The sequence below is a fragment of the Dendrobates tinctorius genome, unplaced genomic scaffold (genome assembly GCF_039654945.1).
Source record: "Dendrobates tinctorius isolate UK_male_01 unplaced genomic scaffold, ASM3965494v1 ptg000104l, whole genome shotgun sequence".
Classification (NCBI taxonomy): Eukaryota; Metazoa; Chordata; class Amphibia; order Anura; family Dendrobatidae; genus Dendrobates; species Dendrobates tinctorius.
Window position 1 is genome coordinate 17,021,026 of NW_027361772.1, and position 26,904 is coordinate 17,047,929.

The 26,904-nt window shown below is 48.7% G+C and overlaps 1 protein-coding gene across 2 annotated transcripts in view; it reads left to right on the plus strand.

The window, feature by feature from the left end:
* The window catches only part of LETM2 (leucine zipper and EF-hand containing transmembrane protein 2), a 34,451-nt gene extending 31,060 nt beyond the window's left edge, over nt 1–3,391 (plus strand). For both annotated transcript variants that reach the window (XM_073588837.1, XM_073588838.1), the window contains exon 11: nt 314–3,391. In XM_073588837.1, coding sequence (XP_073444938.1) covers nt 314–340 — 27 coding nt within the window. In that variant the 3' untranslated portion in view covers nt 341–3,391. The remainder of the gene's footprint in view (nt 1–313) is intronic.
* Nucleotides 3,392–26,904: the final 23,513 nt, after the last annotated feature.

Genomic DNA, 26,904 nt, shown 5'->3' on the forward strand with positions numbered 1-26,904 from the left:
ACCCAGCCGCGGCCACTATTCTGTCGACGGAGCTGTTCCGCAACTGAGCATCTCCAGCTACCGCCGACATCGGGAACTGGGTGTCGCTCCTCCACTGATAAGACATTGGTGACCACCATCGATGGGGTGCACCCCCGACTGATCAGTTGTTACCAGGCTGCTGGGTGTCGGCCCCCCACGATCTAATAGATCAATTTAAACCCCTTGAAGTTGTGTGCAGGACCCCTGACCGCAAGGCCTCCACCGCTGCGTCCTGGGGACTGACGGACTATCTTAATTTTTCACACTCTTTACTACTTGCTTGTTTCTACAGGCAAAAGCCAGCGCCAATGGAGTGTAACCGTATTTGGGGGTCTTCCACGTGTCCTATCGTCTCACTTTATCGATCGGAAGTCCGAACATGGATATAGATTTTAAAAAGGCCCCCCCCACCTTTGGGACCTGCAAAGTCACCTGACCAATCTTCTACTGCAACCCCGGGGCCACGCCGGTGCCGGTACCTTCTGAACATGCATGGAAATTCTAGTGCTTTATCCATCGTTGGGGGACATGCCACAAAAAAAACTATCACCACGTGTAAGAAAAAAAAAAAGCCTCAGTGGACGCATCTAATCTGCACCTCGTGCATTTATTTTTATAGCGTATTATATAATTAACAGATTTGTAAACTTGGAAAAAAAAACACATATATTTTCCCCTATCTGTATTGGTGACTACAGATATCACATGTGCAATAAATCAACGTCTCGGGCTGTGGACTACCTGCAGAGGCTGCGGGGCAATTCGGGGATCGGTGCAGCTCTCTCTGCCTCTACCACAGCGAGAAGTCCCAGCAAGTCTGGTCAATCAGCCATGGATCGGCAGCTGGAGGCATCTTCTTTGGTGCTAGATTTCACCTCCTGAGGGTGAAGAAGCCAGGGGCACACTCTCCGGAATATGGAACACTGTGGACTGAAAGGGCAGGAAACTTTAATAGCTCACCTTAGCGCCTCTCTATAAGGAATCTGGTCTCTCTCCGCACCTCATTAGCACCTTTTTTTTTTTTTATAAATCTCTGCTTTGTGCCGTTACTCCGGCTTTTCTGCCTGGTCAGTATAGCATTTCCCTACTCCCTCTAAAGCCAATCCTAGTGTGACAAGGGGGAAGCCAGTACCCAACTGTTATATTTATTCATATATTTCCAGGAGGGACAACTGAGGGACTTCACTGATAAAATGATTATTTTTATTGGAATTGCCAAAAAACTTTGCACCATGTTTATCATGGGAATAAGACACTATTTTTTTAAGCCTCACAAGGACAAGGCAAGTGAGATGACAGCTATTTTGTGATGTGGTTTAATAGCTTATTGAAAATTTGCCGCATAGAAGGCAAATATTTGACGTGCACCCCATCCGGGGCCTTCTGGGACTGATCGTGGGTCAGATTCAGGAGGGCAAATCACTAATGTCTTGTCTATAAAATGATGGGCTGGATGCTGACCTTGTAGTCTATAGAGGAGCACTTTTTGGATGATGAGTCTATGACCTGCTCTCCTGAATTTGAACCACTGACTAGGCGCAGATTTTGGCTTCTCGACCAATGGCCTCTGTGGATTCCTGGCTGCTCCCATGTCGTAAGCTTGATGATGTCATATGACATTGTGATGTTGAATTATGATCACTAGAGGGTGGCAGGATCCATTGAGGACAAGGGCAGAAGACCAGATGAAAGCTTAAAGGAAAGCATATTTCAGCTGGAATGTATTGTGGAGGTATAGGGGGCTTTAATGATTCTGGGAAAACTACATTAAAGAGTTGCTTTTTCACTTTAAGAAAATAGAATATTTAAAGGATATTCAGGCATTTTTGGTTGCAATTTTTATTTTTTTATAGTGTTTTTTTTTTTTTTTTTTAAATGTTGAAACTTTTTTCCTTCTGCAACCTCTGCGTGTAACAGTGCAGAGCAAGCTGCAGAATGCTGCGCACCGTAAACTCAGTCCGTAAGCTGTTTTGACGGCTCAGTCTGTAGCATCTTGTCTGGTCTCCTGGATGCTTATCTGAGCTGACATCTTTACGTTTAAAATAAACTTAAATGATATGTCGGATTTATGATCATACAGGAGAGCAGAGATCGGGGCTACAGACTGGGCTGTGAGATGGCTGTCTCAGCTAAACAGCCTTCTGCAGCTTGCTGTGTACTGTTATGTGGAAGCTGCAGAAGGCAAAACAATAGGGGCTACTGAACTGGCCGTGTGATGGCTGTCTCAGCTGAACAGCGTTCTGCAGCTTGTGTACTGCTACATAAAAGCTGCTGAAGGCAAATAAGAGATTGGGGCTTCAGACCGGGCTGTGAGATGGCTGTCTCGTCTAAAGAGCATTCTGCAGCTTGCTATGTACTGTGTTGCATAGAAGCTGCGAAAGGGAAACAAGACATAGGGGCTACAGAACGGGCTGTAAGAGAGCTGGCTCACAGCTGAACAGCATTCTGCAGCTTCTTGTGAACTGTGTTGCATATAAGCTGCAGAAGGCAAATAAGAGACTTGGGCTACAGACCAGGCTGTGAGATGGCTGTCTCAGCTGAACAGCATTTTGCAGCTTGTTGTGTACTGTGTTACGTATAAGCTGCAGAAAGCAAATAAGAGATTTGGACTACAGACCAGGCTGTGAGATGGCTGTCTCAGCTGAACAGCATTTTGCAGCTTGCTATGTACTGTGTGGCATAGAAGCTGCAGAAGGCAAAGAAGGACATCAAGGCTACAGAACGATCCATAAGAGCTCTCTCAGCCAAACAGCATTCTGCAGCTTGCTATGTACTGTGTGACATAGACGCTGCAGAAGGCAAACAAAGCAGCATTTTTAATAAGAACCCATTTGAGCAAATAGAATCCCTAGCCAAAAATAAATGCATTTCAGTAAAAAAAAAAAAAAAAGACCTTATGTGTCTGTCTAGCTTTTAATTATTAATATTCTATTTAGTTGGTAATTTAAGCTTCATTTATGACTGTAAAGCCTCATTCAGACAGGCGTTTTGCAGCCATGTTTGGATTTTGTTTTTTTTGTAGCACCTTGAATCTTCCCATCTGCTTCCCCACCCCCTGCCAATATAGCGTAAAGGACATGGACTGTTTTATACGGGGAACAATACTGTCAGTAATCCGAACACACCGGTCTCGTATGTAAATGTGTACATATGGTTCTGGATACTGTACAGTGTCGTCTCTGACTCGCTATATGTTCTTGTACATACATTGGGTATAAAATGCAGAAATCTTTAGTGCATTATTTTGGGTGTCTACAGGGTGCACATGATTATTTTTAATGTTTTGGACACTATAATTTGTTTTGTTTTTATGTTCGGTGCCCGTCAGTAGGAGGCGCCATATGCAGAAAATAAAATGACATTTACTGTTTTTAGGGTTTTGCCGATCTGTATGCTCCATGAAAATGATCAATCTAGAGAATTTTATTTTTCTTTGGTGCCCTCTTGATGGTTTCGTAAATGACAGTAGGATTGAACAGGAAGGCTTTTACTCTCCTAAATTCTTTATTTTAAAAAGGTGTTAAACAAAACACATGCAAAGCCTTCTGTACAAGACTTAAAGGGAATCTGTCAGCAGGCTTTTGCTATTTAATTTAAGAGGAGCATAATGTAGGGGCAGAGACCCTGATTCCAGCGATGTGTCACGTGCTCAGCAGCTTACAGTAGTTTCAATACAATCAGTGTTTTATCAGCAAATTATTATTAATGCGGGACTAGGTGTCACATTCGCAGATGTCCAGCTAATAAGTATTACCACGCCTCCCCACGATTGATTGGCCGCTTCCTGTGTGCACTGTCAGAAAGCTGCCAATCAGTGGTGTGGGCGGGGTTATACACAGCTCAGAGTTCCAAGCGCTGCTAGATTTACGGGCAGAGAAAACAGCGATTATATCACAACTGAACTAAGCAGCCCAATAAATGAGATATCGCTGGAATCAGGCTCTCAGCCCCTACATAATTCTGCTGTCAGATTAGAAATCAAAAACCTGTTGACAGATTCCCTTTAAAGGAACTGTGTCAGCAGAAAATGGACCTATATTTTTTAAAATCACGTTTGTATGTTAAATGTACTTTTTTTTAATAAGATATTTTCTATATTACATTCAATACTGTATAGAAACAAATCTTGGAATTTTTTTTGCCGTTTACTAGGCCAAATACTAGATTAGCGCTTTCTGTTCTGTATAGATGATTTTCCATCAGATTCATTATCATCACAGGGAGGATCGCAATAAAAGGTGGATGCTGCCTCTTTGTGAAGTAGATGCCGCCGTGAGACAGCGTTGAGCGCGGGGTTAGCTGCGGGTGAAGTCACCGAGGGACAGGCGCTAGAAAGGGTCAGACTTTCCGACGCATTTCTAAGGTGACCTGAGAAACGCGTCGGAAAGTCAGACCCTTTCGAGCATCTCTCACGCCGCCTCTCACCCATCCAGCTGCACGGCAGCGAAGTAGGTTTCCCCTCAGCCCTGGGAGGACGCTCCCTCGGCGGTTCACTTCACCATCAACCCAAGCTGTACCGTGTGGCTATTGACAGCGGGCATCCTGTGCAAGCGCACTCTGCATCAACCAAGTGCTTCCTCCCGTCACTCTCCTACACCTGTCAGATTCAAATAAGTCTCTTAGGCTGGTTTCACACTAGCGTTTTTTTGCGCTGCGCTTTGCGCCCCTATGTTTAAAATGGGTGCGCATTGTCTAGCGTTTGTATGCGTTTTTGTGCGCATGCGTTTTTGCAGTGTGCGCCTATGCGCGCCGGACGCACCCTGTTGCATTTTTGGTGCGCCCAACCTGTGTGAAAAAAACGCATGCGCACGAAATGCGCAAAAAAACCCCACTACAGTCTATGGGAACACTGGTGTGCGCATGGAAATGCGCACGGCAGCGTTTAAAAACGCATGCGTTTTTAGAGTCCAAGTGGTTAACAGGCATGCGCAAAAAATAAGCAAACGCATACAAAACGCTTGATGCGTTTTTTGTATGCGTTTGCAATGCGCAAGGAGCGCAGCGCAAAACAACGCTGGTGTGAAAGTAGCCTTACCTGCTCCTTAGGCATATTTCAAGCTGCGATTTTTTACGTATATGAAAAACAATCACACCCAGTTTTTGCAGATGGTTTCTTACGTATCTTGACTATTGTAGCGGTGGCTCTGACAGTATCAGCTAACATCCATTGGTAGCGCAGGTGTTTTTTTATGTTTTAGTATTTCCTACTTTATCAGTCAGCACTAGCACAGAACCTGACTTAACACCAGCCGCTCCCATTACTCCCTTTTCTATAGGAGCGCCAGGGTATCATATAACTATACAAATAGGGTGTGAGTCAGTCTATAACTGCTAAAGTCCGTGTGAAGAACTGGAAGTAGAAATCTGATCCTCATTGCAGTAGAAAAGTGTTTGTTTTTTTGCTGCCAATTGCTTTTCAGCAGGAAGTAAAGCATTTTAGTCTACACTCCTCCTTTTCTTACAGCCATTGTTTTATGTGCACTACTCCTGGAGGGAGGAGGTCGTGGTAAGGATAATAAAAATCATAAAAAATGTTAATGCTTTTTTTCTTTTTTTTTTTTTTAAATTTCGCCTCTCCATTGTGGCGATATGAGCAATCAAAGTATTTGGCTCCTAATGAGTTAAGTCCAAGTGGGTGTTTTCAAGGGGGGTGTATACTTCTCTATGTATTGGTTAACACCCACTTGAACATAAAGGGGTATTCCCATCTTCAAGATCTTATCCGAATTTGTAATAGGTATAATAATAATAATAATATGAGAAAATACCTCCAACTAGAAATGTAGTATAGTTCTTCTGATTAGCTATGTTGTTTACCCCATGAGCAGGGCATTGCAGGAGCTTCGGTTTCCGTGGTTGCGACCACTCATATACTGACAGTTAGTGGTCATAACTAGTGATGGGCAAACCTGAGCTGTAAAGTTCAGGGTCCGTGTTCGGGGTGCATGTACCCTAAACACAGACTTCTCCATCTGTATGCCAGCGTGAGGAACACCTGCGGTAAGTTCGTTATTGCTGGTCAGAGCTCCCAAATTGTCGGCAGATGACAGCCTGCGGCGACCCGCGTCGAACGCAACGTGTTGCATTTTATTGTGGTCACCGCATCGTCAAAACGACGCATGCCGACTCATCCGCATACATCCGCACGGCCTTTGTACCCAATGTTAAAGATAGGTACGCAGGCCACATGCAGATGTAGGAGGAGCTGACCGGAGGAGGTGCGGCAGTGGGCGGAGCTTCATGGAAAAACTGCGCAGCTCTGACGAACGCTAGTGTGAAACCATCCTCTTAGCTACTGCAATGCCCTGCACATGGAGGAAGCGAAATAGTGAATCAGAAGAACTATACCTCATTTATAATTGGAGGTATTTGTTGATATTATTATCATTACACCTACTACATATTGATATCGGATCTTGGAGATGGGAATACCCCTTTAAAGTTAACTCATTAGGTGCCAATACTTTGATTGCCAATATCTCCGCAGGAGAGAAACAAAATAAAGAAAAAAAACAGTTTTATTCCACTCTACAGCCACTATTACAAAGTTTGTCGAGCTACACATGAAAAATGTGGTGAAAAGTTCCCTTTATTTAAGCTTTCCCATCTTCATTCCCCATCGTCTCTCTAGCTTTGACCCTGCGTAGTTTTCCTATTGATATGCACTCTGTCATGTTCGCCGTTGTAAGCTATAATTTCCCCCAGCTGTATTTGATGCGGTCTCTTCCTCTGTACATTGGATTGCAGTGCACCCTGTTGTTATCTCCTGACTCCCGCTGACTGTTTCCGACTGCTGCATTATTTTTGCTTTAATGTTCTCTGCAGACAGGACTCTGTCCCCTGCCTCTAAATAGTGGCCATTTTTTCCTGGTTTCATGGCATTTTTCTGCCTAGATGTCTTTTATTTTACATTGTTACTTTGGACACCGTACATCTACCCTTGCTATGACTGACCATAATAAGGCCTCATGTGTACAGCTACAATATACAGTGGGGCAAAAAAGTATTTAGTCAGTCAGCAATAGTGCAAGTTCCACCACTTAAAAAGATGAGAGGCGTCTGTAATTTACATCATAGGTAGACCTCAACTATGGGAGACAAACTGAGAAAAAAAAAAATCCAGAAAATCACATTGTCTGTTTTTTTTTCATTTTATTTGCATATTATGGTGGAAAATAAGTATTTGGTCAGAAACAAAATTTCATCTCAATACTTTGTGATATATCCTTTGTTGGCAATGACAGAGGTCAAACGTTTTCTGTAAGTCTTCACAAGGTTGCCACACACTGTTGTTGGTATGTTGGCCCATTCCTCCATGCAGATCTCCTCTAGAGCAGTGATGTTTTTGGCTTTTCGCTTGGCAACACGGACTTTCAACTCCCTCCAAAGGTTTTCTATAGGGTTGAGATCTGGAGACTGACTAGGCCACTCCAGGACCATGAAATGCTTCTTACGAAGCCACTCCTTCGTTGCCCTGGCGGTGTGCTTTGGATCATTGTCATGTTGAAAGACCCAGCCACGTTTCATCTGCAATGCCCTTGCTGATGGAAGGAGGTTTGCACTCAAAATCTCACGATACATGGCCCCATTCATTCTTTCATGTACCCGGATCAGTCGTCCTGGCCCCTTTGCAGAGAAACAGCCCCAAAGCATGATGTTTCCACCACCATGCTTTACAGTAGATATGGTGTTTGATGGATGCAACTCAGTATTCTTTTTCCTCCAAACACGACAAGTTGTGTTTCTACCAAACAGTTCCAGTTTGGTTTCATCAGACCATAGGACATTCTCCCAAAACTCCTCTGGATCATCCAAATGCTCTCTAGCAAACTTCAGACGGGCCCGGACATGTACAGGCTTAAGCAGTGGGACACGTCTGGCACTGCAGGATCTGAGTCCATGGTGGCGTAGTGTGTTACTTATGGTAGGCCTTGTTACATTGGTCCCAGCTCTCTGCAGTTCATTCACTAGGTCCCCCCGCGTGGTTCTGGGATTTTTGCTCACCGTTCTTGTGATCATTCTAACCCCACGGGGTGGGATTTTGCGTGGAGCACCAGATCGAGGGAGATTATCAGTGGTCTTGTATGTCTTCCATTTTCTAATTATTGCTCCCACAGTTGATTTCTTCACTCCAAGCTGGTTGGCTATTGCAGATTCAGTCTTCCCAGCCTGGTGCAGGGCTACAATTTTGTTTCTGGTGTCCTTTGACAGCTCTTTGGTCTTCACCATAGTGGAGTTTGGAGTCAGACTGTTTGAGGGTGTGCACAGGTGTCTTTTTATACTGATAACAAGTTTAAACAGGTGCCATTACTACAGGTAATGAGTGGAGGAAAGAGGAGACTCTTAAAGAAGAAGTTACAGGTCTGTGAGAGCCAGAAATCTTGATTGCTTGTTTCTGACCAAATACTTATTTTCCACCATAATATGCAAATAAAAGGAAAAAAAAACAGACAATGTGATTTTCTGGATTTTTTTTTCTCAGTTTGTCTCCCATAGTTGAGGTCTACCTATGATGTAAATTGCAGACGCCTCTCATCTTTTTAAGTGGTGGAACTTGCACTATTGCTGACTGACTAAATACTTTTTTGCCCCACTGTAGCTGCATTTTAGCTTACCCTTTCTCTGGCATCAATGTATTAAAATGTATTACGAGAAGTGTATCAGATCTTGCATATGAGTGTCTAGCCTGCTGTGGATGTGTACAGTATATGTGGTATGTGCTTTTAGAAATTGGGTCTAAGGAATTCACATTTCTCCTTGTGGCGTAAGGAGACTTATCGGCCATGCAGTTCACCTCTGGTTATTTAAAAATGTGAATAGCCTCTTCAGACAGGACAGGAACTGTATTGCCACCTATTGGATGTAGCAATCCTAAAAATCAATGTTGACACTTTAAAGAGCCTTGTTACATGTCTTAGAGTAAGAAACCAAACCAGAAACTCCGTTTGCAGACTCAAGTTTCAGGGTGTTTTCCTCTCAAAAGTCCAAAGATGGAGATTTGGTTTGGCGTTGTGGGGGAACGTGTCTCTTCGTGGGGAATGCCAAATTGGAGTAAGGAGACTTTTAGGCCATGCAATACTCCAATACTCCTCTGGAAATTTAAATCTGCATGTAGCCTCTTTAGAGAGTAAAGCTGACCAGACGCATTAGATCAGCCGACAGCTGTCTATTATTATTTATTATGCATTGCTTATCATATTTTGCAGCCTCATTGGGGCTCACAATCTAATTTCCTATCAGTATGTCTTTGGAAGAAAACTGGAGGAAACCCACACAGACACGGGGAGAACATACAAACTCCTTGCAGATGTTGTCCTTGGGGAGATTTGAACCCAGGACCCCAGCGCTGCAAAATAACTGTGCTGCTCATCTCACTCAATACTCCCATACACAAGAATGCTCGCATCACTGAGCACTCCTGCGTTCTCTGAGAAAGCTGTCGACTGACATGTTGGCCGGTGGCTTATCTCTTGGAGAACAATGCGACCAGCAGTCCAAAATCATACGTGTCTGATCGACATTTCTCCCGACCATCCGTCGGGCAACGCCCCATACACATTAAATAGTCTTCCAAACCAGTCGATTATCAGCGTGGTCAGCCAACTTTAGACTAATGTGTATGGGGGCCTTAAGAGGACTGGATCTTTAGTGCCACGTGTTTTCTGTATGTATGCCTGCATTTGTACAGATGATTCTCACAAAATTAGAAGATCATCAAAAAGTTAATTTATTTCAGTTCTCCAATACAAAAAGTGAATCTCATACATTATATAGAGCCATTACACACAGAGTGATCGATTTCACGTGTTTATTTCTGTTAATGTTGATTATTATGGCTGACAGCCAATGTAGTGTTGAGCGATACCATCCGATATCGTGAAATATCGGATCGGACCGATACCCAAAAAGTATCGGATATCGCCGATTCCGATACCGGAAACCAATGCAAGTCAATGGTACAGAAATATCGGAATTAAAAAAAACCCTTTCTTTCCTTGTAGGTTAATTCTACATGAAGAAAAACAACTTAGAATAATGTAGAATGTATTGGGGGAGGTGGAGGAGATATTAAAGGCATAGAGGTTTAGCCCAATCAAATGGAATAGCAGGAATATATATATTTTTTTTCTAAAGACGTTCGGAGTTACAAAGATATTGACTATGTTAACCTTTTTTATATTTTGTCAGATATGTATGTTTCCAGGACGTCCACCTGACAGCACCATGGAGGACGTCCTCCTCCTCCTTACAGGGACAGGAAAACACACGAGAGGTTAAAAGGCCCCGTCCCACCCCTTTCCCTGAGTGTCTTTCCTGTCCCTGCATGGAGGGACATACGAGAGGAAGAGCAGGAAGCTTACCGGAGGGCGCAGGGGGATCGGGCGGCCAGTCCAATCCTTCCCCCTGTCAGGATGCCCAGGGCCGACACTTCCCTGTGGAGAGTCCCTCTGCCCCAAAGCCAGGAGCAGGACGTCGCTCCTGGAGGGAGACGCTCCTCCCGGTGGGAGGCTCTCGGCTCCAGGCAGGACCGCAGTGCCGTGGTAAGCCGGGTCCCCGCACGCAGTGGGCGGTGGGGGCGCCGGCGACAGAGAACCCGGGCTATGCTGCAAGGGCAGCTAGAAGCCGTGTCCCCGCAGAAAGCTGGGTGGGCGCCGCCATTGCAGGACGCCCGGTGGGCGGGGCTTCAGAGCTGGGCAGGAAGCGGAAGTGGCCAGCGCGATCTCAGTCATCGCGGGAGGACCCGCGGCGATGACGTCACGCGCCAACTTGAAATCAGCACGCCAGCAGCCTGGGCACACAGCAAGCTCAGCGCACGCCAGCAGGCTTAGCGCACGTCAGCGGGCTCACCGCACACCAGCGGCTCACTGCACGCCAGCAGCTCACCGCCAGCAGCTGCTTCGGTGGTATGGACCCAGAGGCGCCAGCCAACAGAGGGGTAAGTGCGCCTGGCGCAATCCAACCCCCACACGGCCTTCCCCGCAGCCCAGGACAACTGACCCGACTATCCCTGTTCTGTATCGTAAAGGAGAAGGGTACCCCAGCCCCCCCGACAGGTTAAGGATTCGGCAAAGGCCACATCTAAATCTGTCAGATGCCCGGTTTGCAGGGTAAAGCTGCCAGACACCTATATCAAGACTCTCTGTGGACCCTGCACTTCAAGGGTTGTAAGAGCAGCCGTCCCTCCTTGCTGAGATGCGATCCTTGATTCGGGAGGAAGTACAGGTCTCCAGATCCAGTCTCACGGCAGCAGTCCCCTAGTCCGGGGCCAAGCCGGAAGCGGCCGAGGTGGGAGATGGAGCTAGCCTCGGAGACAAGCTCGCCTGAGGGGTCAGACCCCCGGGACTCGGATCCCGAGGAGGAGGGGGAGAGCCCGACTGATGGGAGGGACCAAGGCAGGAAATACCTGTTTAAGTTAGAGGACACTGATGACTTGGTGCAGGCGGTAAGGAACACCATGCAGATCGAGGATGTTTCAAAACCGCAGTCCCGACAGGACCTGATGTTTGGGGGACTGGTCGCTCGGAAACAAACGGTGTTCCCTGTAAGCGAACACATTAAGACAATGGTCCTAGAAGAATGGAAAGAGGCAGAACGTCGACTCGTAATGTCTCGGGACTTTAAGAGCCGACTGCCCTTTGACCCAGAGGAAACACGATTGTGGGAGGGAATTCCTAAAATCGATGTTCCTGTAGCTAAGGTGACCAAAAAGACCGGCATCCCCTTCGAGGACTCATCAAGTCTCAGAGACCCGATGGACCGGAAGGCGGATGTTCTATTAAAGCGAACATGGGAAATGGCAGCTGCCCTTACTAAGGTTAACATAGCAGCCACCTCGGTGGCCAGGTCCATGTTCCTATGGGTGGGGCAGTTGGAAGAGCATTTATCCAACAAGACCCCTAGATCTGAGATCCTAGCTTCCCTCCCTCTGATGAAATCAGCCACTGCGTTCCTTTCAGATACGTCGGCCGAGTCAGTAAGCTTCGCAGCCAGAAACAGCTCCCTTTCCAACGCAGCTAGGCGAGCGGTTTGGCTAAAGTCTTGGTCTGGGGATAATGCTTCAGGCAAAGCTTTGCTCCATCCCCTTTTCAGGCTCAAGGGTGTTCGGGCCAGCTCTAGATAGCATCCTAGAGCAGGTGTCTGACAAAAACAAAGGGTTTCCAGAAGAAAAACCCAAGCGTCCCCAGTCCTTTTCATAGAGGGTCCTTTTTCAGGAGACAGACCAACTTTAAAAGCCAGGGTAGATCCAACAGGGGCTCCTTTAGAAACACTCAGCCAGGGAGGGAGAACCAAAGCCCCTCTTTTCGCGTCATCCTCCAGGTCTAGAAGGCAATGACGCCATAGGTGTCGGGGAAGACTGCGACGATTCTGCGACTGTGGATCCTCAGAACCATCACAGAAGGGTACAGCATAGAATGTTATTCCCCTCCCCCCAACAGATACATCACCCCCACCCTAGTCCCGGAAGACTCTACCATGTGGGCAGATCTACAGGACCTGCTCGGGTCAGAGGTCATAGTGCCAGTTCCGCAGCAGGAGAGGGGAAAGGGTCATTACTCTTCCCTATTCTCCATTACAAAACCATCTGGCGAGGCCAGAACGATCATAAACTTAAAACCCCTAAATACTTGGGTGGTATACAAAAGGTTTCGAATGGAATCAATACGTTCGGCAATTCAACTTATAGACAGGAATGCCGTCATGTGTACTCTGGACCTGAAGAGTGCATACTATCAGGTCCCCATCCATCCCTCATCTCAAAGCTTACTAAGATTCGCAATCAGTCTACCGTCCCGGACCTTCCAGGTCCAGTGCCTTCCATTCGGGCTGGCTTCGGCCCCCCGAATATTCACAAAGCTGGTAGCGGAGGTGGTAGCCTACCTGAGAAATTAGGGAGTCATTCTAATACCGTATCTAGACGACTTTCTCCTAGTCGCAGGATCAGAAGAAAGGCTCATTCAGGACAGGAGCCGAACGATCAGAACACTGGAGTAGCTCGGCTGGCTGATCAATGAACAGAAGTCAGACCTAAAGCCAGAAAGCAGGAAAATCTTCCTGGGAGTCCTTCTAGATTCAAGAGACAGAATATGCCGGCTACCGAGAAAAAAGCAGCAGATAATTCAGGACAGAGTCAGGGGACTACTGAAACATCGTTCCTCCATAAGAGGTGCAATGGAAGTCCTGGGTCTGATGACGGCTTGCATTCCATGCGTCAGATGGGCCCAGTCCCATTCGAGGCCCCTGCAAAAGGAAATCCTCGCAGGATGGAACAGGCGTTAGGATTCTCTCGACAGGCCCATATCCTTACCAGACACGGTAAAAAGATCCCTACGGTGGTGGATACAGCCCCAGAACTTACAGGTGGGTGTGCTATGGCCAACCTCGCCGTACGTGGTAATCACCACAGACGCCAGTACGTGGGGATGGGGAGCCCACGTAGAAGGGAGAATTTTCCAGGGAAGATGGCCGGTCAGCATCAGAAACAGATCCTCCAACATAAGGGAGCTCTATGTGGTCTGGGAAGCCCTGCGTCAGAACCGGTCGGTAGTGAGAAATCGACATGTCCGGATATTGTCCGACAACACAACGGCAGTCTCATTCCTGAGGCACCAGGGAGGTCCGAGACATCGACCACTCCAGGCACTTGCAGGACAAATATTCGCCTGGGGAGAAGAGGTGGTCCTCTCCATAACGGCAATCCACCTGGTGGGTTCTCAGAACATAGTAGCAGACTATCTAAGCAGACAGCAGGTCAGCCCGACAGAGTGGGAACTAAACGAAGAAATCTTCCATCAGCTATGTCAGCGTTGGGGGACCACCAGTATAGACCTGTTTGCAAACCGGAAGAACTCAAAGGTCGCCAGATTCTACTTCTTGAACCCAGCGGACCACCCGGACGGAGTGGATGCCCTGAGCCAGGCCTGGAGGGAACCCCTCTTGTATGCATTCCCACCACTGGCGCTGAAACCAGGCCAGCAGGAAACCGATAACATCTGCAATCTACAGGAAAATATTGAAGAGATTCTGCCTGGAAGTGGCAGGTCCGACCTCTCGGCAGGTACCCCCGACCTCCCTAGTGTCTTAGACTTCCTACAGTCGGGATATAATAAAGGCCTTAAACCCAGCACATTAAAGGTTCAGATTTCGGCTTTGAGCGCCTTCTTCGACTACCCTTTAGCCTCCCATCCTTGGGTGGTAAGATTCATAAAGGCCACGCAGCATCTTCGCCCCACAGTTAGGCAGCTCACCCCGCTCTGGGACCTCGGCCTGGTACTGAGATCCTTATGTAGAGACCCCTACACGCCTAGTGAAAGAACTACCATTTCAACTCTCTCTCGGAAGACGGCTTTCCTGGTAGCCATTACCACACCCAAAAGAATAGGGGAGATCCAGGCCCTGTCTACCAAAGATCCATATCTCCAGATCAGAGATGATCATATAACCTTAAGATTAGATCCGGCATTTATCCCCAAGTTAGCCTCTTACCAGAATATAAATCAGGAGATAGTGCTACCATCCTTCTGCAGCAATCCCCGCAATGAGAAAGAACAGCGTCTCCACTCCCTAGACGTAAGACAGGCAGTTATAAGCTATCTAGAGGCCACCAATGACTGGCGTATTGACTCAAACCTGTTCATCCTCTTCGGGGGTAAAAACGGGGAGAAAAGCCTCTAAGGCGTCCATCGCAAGATGGATCACCTCAGTAATTTCAGACGCCTACCAGTCGGAAGGCGCCAGCCCACCAGATACCTTAAGGGCCCACTCTGCTAGGGCAGTTTCAGCCTCCTGGGCCGAACGCGCAGGCGCCTCAGTCGAGCAGATTTGTAGAGCGGCAACTTGGGCCAGCCTGAATACATTTTGCAAGCACTACAAACTTGACGTGCTATCAGGCCAACATACCGCATTTGGGAGAAAAGTTCTCCAGGCGGTGATCCCACCCTGAGGAGGTGCTTTGGTACTCTTCATGGTGCTGTCAGGTGGACGTCCTGGAAAATAGGTATTAGACCTACCGGTAATGATGTTTCCAGGAGTCCATCCTGACAGCACGGGTAGTTCCCTCCCTGTTATGTTATGTCATATGATGTAATATGGTATCATTAAGAGTTATGGCATTATCCACGCTGTGGTACTTGTTAAATCACTGAGGGAAAGGGGTGGGATGGGGCCTTTTAACCTCTCGTGTGCTTTCCTGTCCCTGTAAGGAGGAGGAGGATGTCCTCCATGGTGCTGTCAGGATGGACTCCTGGAAACATCATTACCGGTAGGTCTAATACCTATTTTCACTACTTCCATGCTCTTCACCTTCTTTTTTACTTCTCCCACACTTTCTCCTTCATGATCCTCAGCAGCAGCATCTTTTTCATCAACTTCTTCACCTTATTCATCTTCTTCTTCACATTCTTCATATTATTCTTTTTTTTTTACATTATTCATATTCTTCTTATTCAACTATTATTCTTCATATTCTACTTCTTCATCTTCTTCCTATTCTTCTTCATCATATTCTTATTTGTGACAGTCATTCCTGTAGTTATCTATAAAAGTTTGAAGATTACACCTTCCGTTCTGCCTGTCACAAAAGATTTACAACAGGATTTCTCCGCGTTCAGTTTGGCCTGCAGCATGCATTTTCCAGGGGCACCACGAGGAGGAACGGACTCACCCCCATACACTGCTTAGTCGTCTTCTGCTTATAATTTAGATAATATCTTGTGCTCTGATTTTTAGTCTTATGCTTAATGTTCTTCTGCTTTTTGTTCTTCTGCTTTTTGTTCTGCTTTCTGTTCTTCTGCTTTTTGGTCTTCTGCTTTTTGGTCTTCTGTCTCTTGTTGTTCTGTATCTTGGTGGTTGTCTTCATGTTCTTTGTCCTCTTGGTCATCTTCTTCAGGGTCATCTTTTTGGTCTTCGGGGTGGTCTTCCGGGTCGTCGTCTTCAGGGTCATCGTTTTTGTGGTCGTCGTCTTCTTCGGCGTGGTCTTCAGTGTTGTCCTCTTCAGGGTCGTCGCCAGGGAGATCCAGAGTGATAACCAAAAACCATTTCCGAAAGCTTGAACTTGGAAATGTAGCAGAAGGTACAAGAAGGCTGAGGAACTGCCGAGAACCAGCTGACGGTACTGGAACCCGGATGGGTAGCAGAAAGAACAAGAGCCAATGGCACTACCGAGGACCAACTGACGGTGCTGGAACCCAGAGGGGCAGCAGAAGGAACAAGAGCCAATGGCACTACCGAGGACCAGCTGACTGTGCTGGAACCTGGTTACTAAGCAGGAGGTACCTGTGCTAGAAAGCACTACCAAGGACCAGCAGACGTTGCTGGAACTTGGATACCGAGAAGGAGGCACCTAAGCCAAAGGCACTGCCGAGAACCAGCTGACGGTGCTGGAACCCGGATGGGTAGCAGAAGCTGCAAGAGCCAATGGAATTAGCGAGGACCAGCTGATGGTGCTGGAACCCGGAGGGGCAGCAGAAGGAGCAAGAGCCAATGGCACTACCGAGCACCAGCTGACGGTGCTGGAACCTGGTTACTAAGCAGGAGGTACCTGTGCTAGAAAGCACTACCAAGGACCAGCAGACGTTGCTGGAACTCGGATACCGAGAAGGAGGCACCTAAGACAAAGGCACTGCCGAGAACCACCTGACGGTACTGGAACCCGGATGGGTAGCAGAAGGTATCCCTGAAAAACAAAGTTGCAAGGCCGCGAGCCGGCCGCTGTTACCGAAACCCACAGTCCTACAGGGGGTGCTTGTCCTATTGGCACTACGGAACCAGCCTTTGTTGCCAGATCCCACAGCCCACATAGGAAGCTCATAAACTGCAGGCACCATAGACTCGGCTAACCCGACCACAACACGACAGGACAACGTATTGGTGGCAAAGTGATGTTGACACTACCTGGAAACAGCAGGCGTGCTGGAACCAGGCTGGGCAGGAGGGAGTACCCGTGCCAAAGACACTGCCGAGAACCAGCTGACGGTGCTGGAACCCGGAGGGGCAGCAGAAGGAACAAGCGCCAATGGCACTACCGAGGACCAGCTGACGGTGCTGGAACCCGGTTACTAAGCAGGAGGTACCTGTGCTAGATAGCACTACCAAGGACCAGCAGACGTTGCTGGATCTCGGATACCGAGAAGGAGGCACCTAAGCCAAAGGCGCTGCCGAGAACCAGCTGACGGTGCTGGAACCCGGATGGGTAGCAGAAGGTACCCATGATAAACAAAGTTGCAAGGTCGCGAGCCGGCCGCAGTTACCGAAACCTACAGTCCTACAGGGGGTGCTTGTCCTATTGGCACTACGGAACCAGCCTTTGTTTCCAGATCCTGCAGCCCACATAGGAAGCTCATAAACTGCAGGCACCATAGACTTGGCTAACCCGACCGCAACACGACAGGACAACGTATTGGTGGCAAAGTGACATTGACACTATCTGTAAACAGCAGGCGTGCTTGGAACCAGGCTGGGCAGGAGGGAGTACCTGTGCCAAAGACAATGCTTGGAAACAGCTGGCGGTGCTGGAACCCAGGGAAAATACTACAGAGTGGAGACAGAGGCCTAATTGGAGCAAGTTTTATATCTGATGTAGTTTGAATGTGGAGGCAGCAGGAGACTTTCCCGGACACACAGCAGGGGAGCAGCTGGAGTTACTGAACCCCACTAACACTGGAGCATGTGTTTTTCTCTGTGCAGACGGCACTTCTGAGCAGCAACTGGCAGTGTTGGAGCCCAGGGTCAATCATGGAGTAGACTGAAGCCTACTTGGAGCAAGTGTAAAATCTGATGTAGTTTGAATGTGGAGGCAGCAGGAGACTTTGCTGGATACACAGCAGGGGAGCAGCTGGCGTTACTGAACCCCACTAACGCAGGAGCATGTGTTTTTCTCTGTGCAGACGGCACTTCTGAGCAACAACTGGCGGTGTTGGAGCCCAGGGATTACAGTTTAGGTGGTAGAAACATGAACACAACAGGAGACCTGGATACTGTTGCCAACCAATTATTTATTCTGGAAGAGGACTCGCAAATTCCAGCGAGATCCAGGCCTTGTTCATTTTCAGAAAACTAAGCCGGTCAACATTATCGGAGGATAGTCGCATGCGACGGTCTGTTAGTACACCACCTGCGGCACTAAAGACTCGTTCCGATAATACACTAGCAGCAGGGCAAGCCAGCACCTCCAATGTGTACTGCCTAAGCTCTGGCCATGTATCCAGCTTGGAGACCCAAAACTTTAAGGGGGAAGAGCCGTCTGGGAGTACACTGACAGGGCAAGACATGTAGTCTGTCACCATCTGACGGAAACGTTGCCTCCTGCTGACTGGATGGTGTAGATATTTGTGGCAGGCACACAAAACTTTGCCACATTTGGGCCATGCTAGTCTTGCCTTGTGCTGAGGCGCTGCCTCTGCTCCCTCTTTGTGCAGAGCTTCCTCCACTGCCTTGACGCACAGAGCTGCTTTGTAAAGCACTAGCAGCACTGCTCTCGGGTGGAATGGAGAATATGATGAAATGCACCAGTGTGTCTTGGTACTCCCGCATTTTACGCTCCCGATTCAACGGTGTTATGAGGCTTTGTAAGTTGTCCCGGTAGCGAGGATCTAGGAGGGTGTACACCCAATAATCAGCCGTGCTGAGAATGTGGGCGATGCGGCGGTCATTTCTCAGGCACTGCAGCATGAAATCAACCATGTGCTGCAGACTCCCAACTGCCCAAGAAACTCTGTCCCCTGCTTGAGGCGTCATCTCCCCACCCTCGCTCTACATACTGACTACTAGAGCATTGTGTACCTCCCTCCTCTGGAGAGAGGTCTTCCTCATCCTCACAAAGTGTTCCCTGCCTAGGCCTTTGTGAGGAACCACGTTGCGCAGAGTGTCCAGAAGCAGATGGCATTTGTGACGACTCATCCTCCACCTCTTCCAAAACCTCCTCCCTTAGTGCTTGCAGTATTTTTTGAAGCAGGCAGATACGGGGGACATTCATGCTGACTAGTGCATCATCTGCACTCGCCATCCGCGTGGAATCATCGAAGGCACGCAAAACGTGGCAGATGTCCTTCACAGAGGCCCACTCAGTGGTGCTGAAGTGTGACCGGCGCACAGTGCGACTTGTTTGCGCCAGATGCAGCTGGTACTCCATTACTGCTGCTCACACAAGGTCACATATGATGCGATGTTCCGAAAGGCGGAATCGGCGCTGCAGAGCTGCAATGCGCGATCTTGCCATGCTGGAACGCCGCAAGTGAGCGCACTTTATGTGGACCTTGTGCAGCAGTGCATCAAGATCCGGATAGTCCCTCAGAAAGCTCTGCACGATCAAGTTGAGTACATGTGCCAGACATGGAATGTGAGTGAGGTTTCCTAGGCCCAGAGCTGCCACCAGATTTCGGCCATTGTCACACACTACCCTGCCTGGCTGGAGATTCGCTGGCACAAACCACACGTCACTCTCCTGCTTGATGGCATTCCAGAGCTCCTGCTCTGTGTGGCTTTGATTCCCCAAAGAAATAAATTTCAGTACGGCCTGTTGACGTTTGGCCGCAGCTGTGCTCATATCTGTCGTAACGGGCTCCTCGCGCAGGGCTGATTCAGAGGAACTGGAGTATGAGGAGGAGTCAATGTGTACAGACTGGATTCCTGCAATCCTTGGAGTTGGCAGAACACGTACAGCGCCACTCTCAAGATCTGTACCCGGCTCCACAACATTGACCCAATGGGCAGTGAGGGAAAGGTATCGTCCCTGTCAATGGTTACTGGTCCACGCATCGGTGGTCAGGTGGACCTTGCTACTGATGGCGTTTAGTAGCGCATGTTTAATTTTTCCCTCCACATGCTTTTGCAGGGCAGGGACGGCTTGCCTGCTGAAATAAAAGTGGCTGGGCACAGTGTATTGTGGGACTGCCATGAAGTTATGGAAGGTGTCAGTCTCCACCAGTCTGAATGATAGCATTTCAAGGGCCAGTAGTTTTGCAATGCCAGCATTCAGAGCCTGTGCTCGGGGATGGTTTGCCGAGTATGGCCGCCTTTTCTCCCATGCCTGTGCTACCGATGGCTGTAGAGTGGCCTGGGAGTGTGAGGATGACAGGGAACGTGGTGCTGTGGGTGGAATGTCACTGGGTCTCTGGACAACAGTGCCAGAGGTTCTTCCATGGCAAACCTGTGAGGAAGCCGAACCAGCTGTGTGTGAGCTGGAGGAAGAGGCTACAACATGAGCTGAAGAGGTGGTAGGTGGTGCTGTAGGTTGGCCTACGTCTTCAGTGTGTCTTTATAACTCCACCACGTGCTTGGTCTGCACATGTTTCCACATATTTATGGTATTCAAGTTGCTGACACTTTTCCCTCTTTTGACTTTATGATTACACAGCTTGCATTTGACAAAGCAAATGTCATCTGCAACTGTGTCAAAAAAGGACAACGCACTGCAAGTCCTGGGAGCGCCCGGTTTGGGTTTTGGAAGAGGAATGCTCCTAATGGGTGCTGAAGTGGAGGCTACAGGCAACCAAGTCTGTCCCCTCCCTCTCCCTCCTGTTTTGGCCATTTGGGGAATCTCTTCCTCAGAGCTGCTCCCACCACCTTCCTCACGCCTTGATAGGTCAAGGACCTCATCATCTACACTCCCCTCTTCAAACACCTGCTTCTCCTGGGTAGTCTCGCCAGCACAATACGCACCAGAAAGTGGCACCTGAGTCTCATCATCTGATGCGTACTGAGGTGTGCTGACCATAGGCACTGGCCCACCTGCCTCTTCAGATTCAGAGGGACAAAGCAGTTGCGCATCACTGCATACTACCTCTTCTTCACATTCTAGAATGCTGCTTGGCTGGCCCCCTGTTTCCAAGCCAAGAGATTCAGAGAACAGAAGTAGAGATGGCTCCTGTCCAGGGCTCTCTGACTGCCTGGGCAATTTGGCAGGTGGTGAAGAGACAGATGGTTGCTCTTCAGTGCTCTGGCCCTGAGAGGATGTGGAAGTCATTGAAGTCGATGCGTTAGTACCATCCATCCGACAACGGCTTCAATTTGTTCGTCCCGCAGCAGTGGGGTACGGCGAGATCCTACAAAGCTGCGCATAAAGGACTGTTGCCTGGTAATACTGGGGGATGCTGAGTCACTGGTGCCCGCAGCAGGCACAGAATCCCCACGTCCTCTCCCTGCTGAAACCCCACGACCACGTGCCTTGCTCCCTGGCTTCTTCATCTTGGTAGACTGATAAAGATAGGCAGAAAAGTACAAAGGGGGGGCTTAGTGTGCTTATTCCTGAACAGCTGCTAACAGGTATAAGAAACACTAATTTTATAAAGTGTGTGGACTACACTTTAATATGAGCTAATGTGGCCTACACAACTGTCAAGTGGAGAGTTTGGTGAACTTTATTTACGTGTTTTTTTTCAAAAAAACAAAAAGGATGTGACCAACGATGTGAAAGCGATAGTATCACAAACTTTTTGGAGCTATTACAATGCAGGAAGGTAACCTACAATGCAATAGATGAGGCTCCAAAAAATAGGCTAATACTAATCCTGCTGCAGCTGCAGGGCACAAGCCAGAAAAAAGGCTCTTCTATCTACTCCTATATAGTGTTTGCAACCAACCAATGTAGATGGATACGGATGGAAGCACACTAATAGGAGAAAAAAATCAGGAAAAATTAGCTGCAATAAAGCAAAAAAAGGACTATGTATGAGGCAGTGACGCACGCTGAGCAGACTACAACGTGAGCTGCACTCAGACACAGAGACCTCACAGACAGCCGTGAACAGTGCAGAGAACTGGGCACTAGCACTGAAAGGCTCCGCTGTCTACTCCTATAGTGTTTGCAACCAATGTAGATGGATACGGATGGATGCACACTAATAGGAGAATTAATGAACAATGAGCAGCAATAAAACAAAAATAAATATGTATGAGGCAGTGACGCATGCTGAGCGGCCTACAACCAGAGGTGGCTGCAGGACACACTACAGCGTGAGCTGCACTCACACAAACCTTGCAGACAGCTGTGAACAGCGCTGCAAGGCAAAAGAAAGCTACAGTGATTGATAATGTAGCCTGCGTAAAGCACAATATTATATAGCAAATCGCTATCTCTAACTGTCCCTCAGAGTCTTGAACAGCAGCCTGTCCCTAACTGAATTCACAGCAGAGTGAACCCTAAATGGCGGCTTTTATAGTGCATCATGACATCATTTCAGCAGCCAATCACAGCCATGCCATTAGTTTACATGCCTACATGCCTAGCAGGATGTGCCCACACTTCTGAGTATTCCTCATTGGCTGAATCAAATCAAACTGGCTCATAGCATTATGGGAACTTCCGATTCCGGTATTCGATATGCAAAAAGTATCGGAACTCAGTATCGGAATTCCTATACTGCGAATATCGGCCGATACCCGATATTTGCGGTATCGGAATGCTCAACACTAAGCCAATGAAAATCCAAAAGTCATAATCTCAGGAAATTAGAATACTTTATAACACCAAGTTGTTCAGTAAATGCAGTCAATCCTTGGTCAGGGCTCCTTTTGCATCAATTACTGCATCAATGCGGCGTGGCATGGAGGCGATCAGCCTGTGGCACTGCTGAGGTGTTATGGAAGCCCAGGTTGCTTTGATAGCAGCCTTCAGCTCGTCTGCATTGTTGGGTCTGGTGTCTCTCATCTTCCTCTTGACAATACCCCATAGATTCTCTATAGGGTTAAGGTCAGGTGAGTTTGCTGCCAATCAAGCACAGTGATACTGCTGTTTGCAAACCAGGTATTGGTACTTTTGGCAGTGTGGACAGGTGCCAAGTCCTGCTGGAGAATGACATTTCCTTCTCCAAAAAGCTTGTCAGCAGAGGGAAGCATGAAGGGCTCTAGAATTTCCTGGTAGACGGCTGCGATGACTTTGGCCTTAATAAAGCACAGTGGTCCTACACCAGCAGATGACATGGCTCCCCAAACCATCACTGATTGTGGAAACTTCACACTAAACCTTGGAAATCAAGGTCCCAGAGTCTGGAGGAAGAGTGGAGAGGCCACAATCCAAGCTGCTGGAGGGTACGAATGAAACCGTACCGTGTGCCATAGGTAAGCCATCGCAATTGAGGTGATACAAATGCTCCAGATAGGAGTTATTGAGGAGTCCAGAAGTGAGTGGGTTAGTCTCATTGTATTGACTCCAAAGCCGGACTGATTGTCATGATTTTGTAATGATTTCCAAAAATTTTATAAAGTTTCAAAATTTTACCTTTAGACAATGCCACGATGAGCTGATTAAGAGACTGGGGCAGACCCAGAACTTCAATAGCTTCGGCCTCTTACTATGAAACAGGTAAGGGCGGTCCTCGGCATCATCGGGTATTACAGACGGTTTATGCCTAATTTTGCCATGAGCTTGGCACCTGTGACCGATCTTTTAAAGTGAAGAAAATCAGTCATGGTTTGGTGTACACTTCAGGGGGATGAAGCTTTTCAATCCATGAAGTCTGCATTGTGTGGACAGCTCGTTTTCATCAGCCCCAACCTTAGGAACAGTTTTATTGTTTAAACGGATGCCTCTGAAGTAGGCTTAGGAGTGGTTCTGTCGCAGGAGGTGCACGGAGAGGAACATCTAGTCACCTACTTGAGTAGGAAACTCACCTCGGCAAAGAAAAATTATAGTGTAGTGGAGAAGACTCCTCACACAAGGCCTATAGCCAGAGAATGCCCCTCACACAGGGCCTGTAGCCAGAGAATGCCCCTCACACAGGGCCTGTAGCCAGAGAATGCCCCTCACACAGGGCCTGTAGCCAGAGAATGCCCCTCACACAGGGCCTGTAGCCAGAGAATGCCCCTCACACAGGGCCTATAGCCAGAGAATGCTCCTCACACAGGGCCTATAGCCAGAGAATGCCCCTCACACAGGGCCTATAGCCAGAGAATGCCCCTCTCACAGGGCCTGTAGCCAGAGAATGCCCCTCACACAGGGCCTGTAGCCAGAGAATGCCCCTCACACAGGGCCTGTAGCCAGAGAATGCCCCTCACACAGGGCCTACAGCCAGAGAATGCCCCTCACACAGGGCCTACAGCCAGAGAATGCCCCTCACACAGGGCCTACAGCCAGAGAATGCCCCTCACACAGGGCCTGTAGCCAGAGAATGCCCCTCACACAGGACCTGTAGCCAGAGAATGCCCCTCACACAGGGCCTGTAGCCAGAGAATGTGGGTCGCCCCCCAGGGCTGTGGGGGTACTCTGTACCGGGCCCAATGAGCTTCAATGGAAGATGTCACGGCAGCTGGGACCCGGCCCGTGGCCCTGGGCGCCCATTGTAAAAGGGGAGTTGTTTCAGTGTGCTTGTGGTGGTGAAAGTTTATAAGTGATTCGTGACACCACCTGTGGTGTTCGGCAATGGAGATGTAAGCCGACGCTGCAGACAGATCCTCTGGGACAGATGGTGTGGTGCAGCAATGATGTTATAGCCCTCCACAGGCAGGGCTGTAGTCCCAGGGCAATGTAGGTGAAGTGACACGTAGATGGTATAGTGTTTGGCACAAGGGATGTAGCAGTGCTGGACGGGCTGGCGCAGGAATGAGTGGAGGACACCAGGGCATGTAGTTCCAAAGCTTTACTCACAGTCTGCTGCACAAACAGGTGCCTGCCTCCGTGCCGTGTCCTCCGGGTCAGGGGCTCAGTCAACCTCCAGGCCAGATGGAATACTCCTTTCCAACACTCCGCCAACATGTGCCTTTCTGAACGTCTCTTCTTATAGCGCCTTTAAATGAAGTACTCCTAGTACTGAGTTACACTGGAATTCCTCCTGTCTGTTGTTCTTATGAACTCTACTTGTACGGCAGACAGCTGTAGCCTGCTTCGGGGACTCCTTGCTACGAAGTCCCGGCTCACTATCCAGTTGCTGTTGTGCCCCCAAATCTGGTGTGGGAATAAAGTGGTCACTACTTCTATTCCTCCGGTGTCTGCTGCAGGACCTTTAGTATCCATACAACCTCGGGGACCGGGCCCCGGCCTTGCGCTTAGAGCTTCTAGGAAGGGTTCTCTTCTACCCCACGTCCTCTGTTTTCTTTTACTCTTCACGTTCCGTACTAATCTTTCTTTCTATGGAGAGTCAGGCTTCCAGTCTACGTTGCTCTCTCTCTTCCTTTCCTGTGCCAGCAGACCCAGGTCACTGGGATCTGCTGCAGCACTTCCATCCATCTATCCCTCTCTCCGGGGATCTTCTCTCCAACTCTCTAACCAACTGACTTCCTCCACAACTGTCCTCTCTGCTCAACCCTTCCCTCTATTTTTGTGTAAACTAACTCCACCCACCTCCCAGCACATTTCGTGTTCCAAGCAGACAGCCACCAATGGGTGCTTTGCTATACTCCAAGCAGGGAGCCGCCGAAGGTGCTGTGCTACACTATTTTGTGGTGTGGGTTGCAGGTGCTGGAGTGTGGTCAGGTGTCTCCACCTTACCTGGATGGTGGGATACCACACCTCAGGAGGAGGTGCAGTACCTCTGTGGCGACTGAGTCTCGGGCGCCACAAATGCCCCTCACACAGTGCCTATAGCCAGAGAATGTCCCTCACACAGGGCCTATAGCCAGAGAATGTCCCTCACCCAGGGCCTGTAGCCAGAGAATGTCCCTCACCCAGGGCCTGTAGCCAGAGAATGTCCCTCACACAGGGCCTGTAGCCAGAGAATGTCCCTCACACAGGGCCTGTAGCCAGAGAATGCCCCTCACACAGGGCCTGTAGCCAGAGAATGTCCCTCACACAGGGCCTGTAGCCAGAGAATGTCCCTCACACAGGGCCTGTAGCCAGAGAATGTCCCTCACACAGGGCCTGTAGCCAGAGAATGCCCCTCACACAGGGCCTGTAGCCAGAGAATGCCCCTCACACAGGGCCTGTAGCCAGAGAATGTCCCTCACACAGGGCCTGTAGCCAGAGAATGCCCCTCACACAGGGCCTGTAGCCAGAGAATGTGGGTCGCCCTCCCAGGGCTGTGGGGGTACTCGGTACCGGGCCCGATGAGCTTCAATGGAAGATGTCACGGCAGCTGGGACACGGCCCGTGGCCCTGGGTGCCCATTGTAAAAGGGGAGTTGTTTCAGTGTGCTTGTGGTGGTGAAAGTTTATAAGTGATTCGTGACGCCACCTGTGGTGTTCGGCAATGGAGATGTAAGCCGACGCTGCAGACAGATCCTCTGGGACAGATGGTGTGGTGCAGCAATGATGTTATAGCCCTCCACAGGCAGGGCTGTAGTCCCAGGGCAGTGTAGGTGAAGTGACACGTAGATGGTATAGTGTTTGGCACAAGGGATATAGCAGTGCTGGACGGGCTGGGGCAGGAATGAGTGGAGGACACCAGGGCATGTAGTTCCAAAGCTTTACTCACAGTCTGCTGCACAAACAGGTGCCTGCCTCCGTGCCGTGTCCTTTGGGTCAGGGGCTCAGTCAACCTCCAGGCCAGATGGAATACTCCTTTCCAACACTCCGCCAACTTGTGCCTTTCTGAATGTCTCCTCTTATAGCGCCTTTAGATGAAGTACTCCTAGTACTGAGTTACACTGGAATTCCTCCTGTCCGTTGTTCTTATGAACTCTACTTGTACGGCAGACAGCTGTAGCCTGCTTCGGGGACTCCTTGCTACGAAGTCCCGGCTCACTATCCAGTTGCTGTTGTGCCCCCAAATCTGGTGTGGGAATAAAGTGGTCACTACTTCTATTCCTCCGGTGTCTGCTGCAGGACCATTAGTATCCATACAACCTCGGGGACCGGGCCCCGGCCTTGCGCTTAGAGCTTCTAGGAAGGGTTCTCTTCTACCCCACGTCCTCTGTTCTCTTTTACTCTTCACGTTCCGTACTAATCTTTCTTTCTATGGAGAGTCAGGCTTCCAGTCTACGTTGCTCTCTCTTCCTTTCCTGTGCCAGCAGACCCAGG